This window comes from Anser anser, assembly GCF_964211835.1.
Source record: "Anser anser genome assembly, contig: HAP1_SCAFFOLD_755, whole genome shotgun sequence".
NCBI lineage: Eukaryota > Metazoa > Chordata > Aves > Anseriformes > Anatidae > Anser > Anser anser.
This window is the reverse complement of record NW_028154026.1, coordinates 13,710-17,142: the sequence shown is the minus strand read 5'-3', so window position 1 is coordinate 17,142 and position 3,433 is coordinate 13,710. Positions and strand designations below refer to the sequence as shown.

Sequence of the window (3,433 nt, the reverse complement as noted above, 5' to 3'; positions counted from 1 at the left end):
CTTTGTTTCAAAGAGCTTGTCTTCTGCACAAGCCGCCTGGTGACACCGCCACGCAGCATGCGCCCAATTTATGGCATCACAACTGAACCCTGACATTAACAGGCAAGACAGCAAGATTGTGCTCTCCTGCCTTTCCTTCACTGGAGTACCTTGGGCTTCGTCCCCCAAGGGAAGCCGGCATGGGAGGCACCCAGCCACAACCTGGCAGCTGTATTCACAACATGGAGAGCAACCCCGTCTTCCCTCACGAGAGGCGAAGCACCGGTGATGCGAGGTGAAGCAGAAGGGAGGCACATCTTCCTAGGAGAGCACTTGGAAGAAACCCTGTGCAGCACCAGGAAAACAAGAAGCTACAGCTATTTAATCTTGCTCTCTTTAGCAAGACACAATTCAAAGACCATATAATACCACACTTTAGTTTTAGTGTATTATTTACCATTACATAAACCGTGAGCTATTTTCCCACTTCAGCATTTCCAACCAAGTTAACTTCCAATATTCATTTAGCTTTACCAATTAAATCTAGAGCTGTTCTAGACCAACTTCATTCAAGTTGTACCTTTAAAGGTTATATTGCAAATTTAACCACAGATAAAAAAGTTTTGATCTACCCAGCCAGTTGTATGGGTACATCTCACTGGATGAGTAAGATTTGGAGGGGAGGATGCCTACTTGCTATTTCATGCAATTATAGGGAAAGGAAAACTGTACAAATGTACCTGGTAGGGTAAATCAGCCATCCTTAAGTAAGTTTCCATTTTCAGACAGAAAGGGGATAGACTTGGAACACCATTGTTAGGCCTTGAAAACTGATGCAGTATAATAGCATCTTTTGAATCAACCTCTTGCTCTTTCCTGTCAAAAACAAAACAGGATTTAAAAACCAGAAACAGGTGCATCATACATCAGCACATTAAATACACAAAGGAGAAATCCTGGCTGAAGCAAAACACACATCCTCCCTTAATGGACTACCGCAATATTTTTTTTATTATTATTATTCGCTGGATCTTGAGGCCCTAAAAAGCACTTACAGTGCTGCGGCAGAGAGGAAGCTTGGCTAACCCCACGCTGGAGACGAGTGAAAGCCTGGCACGGAGGCGGGTGAGCCAAGCCCCACGCACAGCACGGGCAAACACGGGCCCAGGCCCCCGCGTCCCCGCGCAACCCGTGGCGGCGGGCACGCACCTGCCCTTCGGAGGTGGTGGTAAACAAAAAGGTGGATGGCACCGAGGCAGAGAGACGAGACGGCCGGGCCTCAACACCTCGTCCCTCTGATAAGGGCTGTGAGCGCGGCCATCCACTGCCACCGCTCTCAGCACCGTTTTCACGCCGGGCGTTGCCCCGCACCGTGCTCACGGCAGCCCCGAGCCCCGCTGCCGCACACCGCCGCTCCAATCCTCCCATTTGTCCCCTGGGTAAAACGGGGAATCCTTCTCCCCCCCGGTCCCCTCGGGGCGCCCCGCATCCCACCCGGGTTAGAGGGCTGCACCCCCACGCCCGGCCGCGGCCCCCGAGCCCTCCCCGCGCAGGCAGCCGTAAGATGGCTCCGAGGCCGCCCCGCTCTCCCCTCCGCCGCCTCACCGTATGGCCAGCAGCTCGTGGAGCAGGTAGGCGGCGGCGGCCAGCAGGGCGCCCCCGGTCAGGTACAGCGTCTTCTTCCACCACGAGTCGGAGCCCAGCGCCGCCATGGTGCCGCCCGCCCCCGCGCCCGCCAGCGGGAAGGCGACGATCTCGCCCCCATAGAGGGCGGGCGGCGGCTCCTCGGGCCCCGCGCACCAGCCCAGCGACAGGCTGCGGTTGCGGCTCAGGTCCGCCACGCAGGAGCGGGGCGCCGCCAGCCCGACCCCCCACAGCATGCTGCGGGCGGGACCCGCATCCCACGGCGCCCACCGGCCCTGCCCGGCCGAGCCGGGAGGCTCCGCCGGCTGCCGGCCCCCTGCCGCCGCTGCGCAGGGCGGGGGGGGGCGGCGGCTGATGATGCTGCTGGTACTGCTGCTACTGCTGGTACTGCTGCTACTGCTGCTACTGCTGGTACTGCTGCTACTGCTGCTACTGCTGCTACTGCTGCTACTGCTGCCGCTGGTGGTGGCGGTGCGCGGAGCGGCCTGCTGAGGGCACCCGCGCCCGCCTGCCGCTGGGCTGGCAGAGCCTCGCCCAAACTGTGGGGCCGGGAGCTGCCCGAGGGGGGCTGGTGGATGTCGCCGCCGTGTGCCCAAGGGCTGCCGCCTCACCCCCGTGTGTCACGCCCGTGTGTGAGAGAGGAGGCACCTGCCATCAAAGCCCAGCGCCCGACCGACACATGAAATAGCGATGCCCTTTCCCAAACGCTTGGGATCGCGTGCTGTTTTTCTGTTATTCCGGTGCCCGATGAGGTGACTGAACAGAACGCCTCTAAATCATACAATCACAGAATGGCGTGGGTTGGAAGGGACCTCAAACACCACCCAGTTCCAACCCCCTGCCATGGGCAGGGACACCTGCCACCAGACCAGGTTGCCCAAAGCCCCATCCAGCCTGGCCTTGAGCACCTCCAGGGATGGGGCATCCACAGCTGCTCTGGGCAGCCTGTGCCAGGGCCTCACCACCCTCACAGTGAAAAACTTCCTCCTAACCTCTAATCTAAATCTCCTCTCTAAATGTAGAAAGGTGCAGAAAAAGAGCAACAAAATGAATTTAAAACAAATAGCTCAGCCTGCGAAGCAGCACAGTTTTACTAGCACGCATGTGGGAGTGCGGCAAGTTGAGGGCTGCCCCTCACCTCCGGGCTCGCACCCGCTGCTCTGGGGCCCCGGTGTCGCAGGACACCGCAGGCAGGACTTGGCTTCATCTTCTGCAGAAGATCCGTGGCCCTGTGCATCACACCAGCCATCAGATGCTGACAGGTGCCCTTCTTCAGGTTACTATCACTGACCGAGTACTTAGCCCTTTGTGAAATGCCATGCTGCATACACAGCTGCTCCAAAAAACCTTCCATAAGTTGGATATTTTATCCCATTCCTAGAGGCTACAAAAGTGACCTCATCCCACATACCACAGACTCATCCCACAAATGGAAGAACCTGCACGGCCCAGCAGGGCATGGAGTGGGTCTGTGACCAGGGCTTTGTAGACACTTTGCCTCAGGATATGAGGCAGGTCAGAAAAGCAGACAAGGAAGGGAAGAGCCCTGAGCTGACAGCATGGCTGTGCAGTAAGCCATGGGGTTCAGGTCTGTGTGATGCCTTCTCCAGGTGATGGCAGTGGACAGTTTTCCATTTTGCTCTGTTGGGCAACATCAGTGAGGGTGAGGATCTGCTGTCACTCACCAGGAGGGATGCTGTGCTCAGGACACTTCCCTGCCGTAGCTCCTTGCAGATTTTCCTTTTATTTCCCACTTTTGGGTTATTGTTTACTGGTGTTCAGCAGCCAGAGGTCACAGAGCCCCATGGCT

At 57.3% G+C, this 3,433-nt stretch overlaps 1 protein-coding gene across 1 annotated transcript; it reads right to left on the bottom strand.

Annotated features, from left to right (window-relative positions):
* Positions 1-6: 6 nt before the first annotated feature.
* LOC310890949 (failed axon connections homolog) lies at positions 7-2,176 on the bottom strand. The gene is made up of 2 exons (XM_083853268.1): positions 1,585-2,176; positions 7-855 (listed from the first exon to the last, which is right to left on the bottom strand). The coding sequence occupies exons 1-2, from the start codon at positions 1,857-1,859 to the stop codon at positions 681-683; spliced, it is 450 nt and encodes a 149-aa protein (XP_083709394.1). The 5' UTR covers positions 1,860-2,176; the 3' UTR covers positions 7-680.
* Positions 2,177-3,433: the final 1,257 nt, after the last annotated feature.

Excerpts from the sequence above, each read along its gene's own strand:
- LOC310890949 (XM_083853268.1), bottom strand. The coding sequence starts at position 1,859 with ATGCTGTGGGGGGTCGGGCTGGCGGCGCCCCGCTCCTGCGTGGCGGAC. Across the intron at positions 856-1,584 it reads CACGAGCTGCTGGCCATACG|GAAAGAGCAAGAGGTTGATT; the intron begins GTGAGGCGGCGG and ends TGTTTTTGACAG.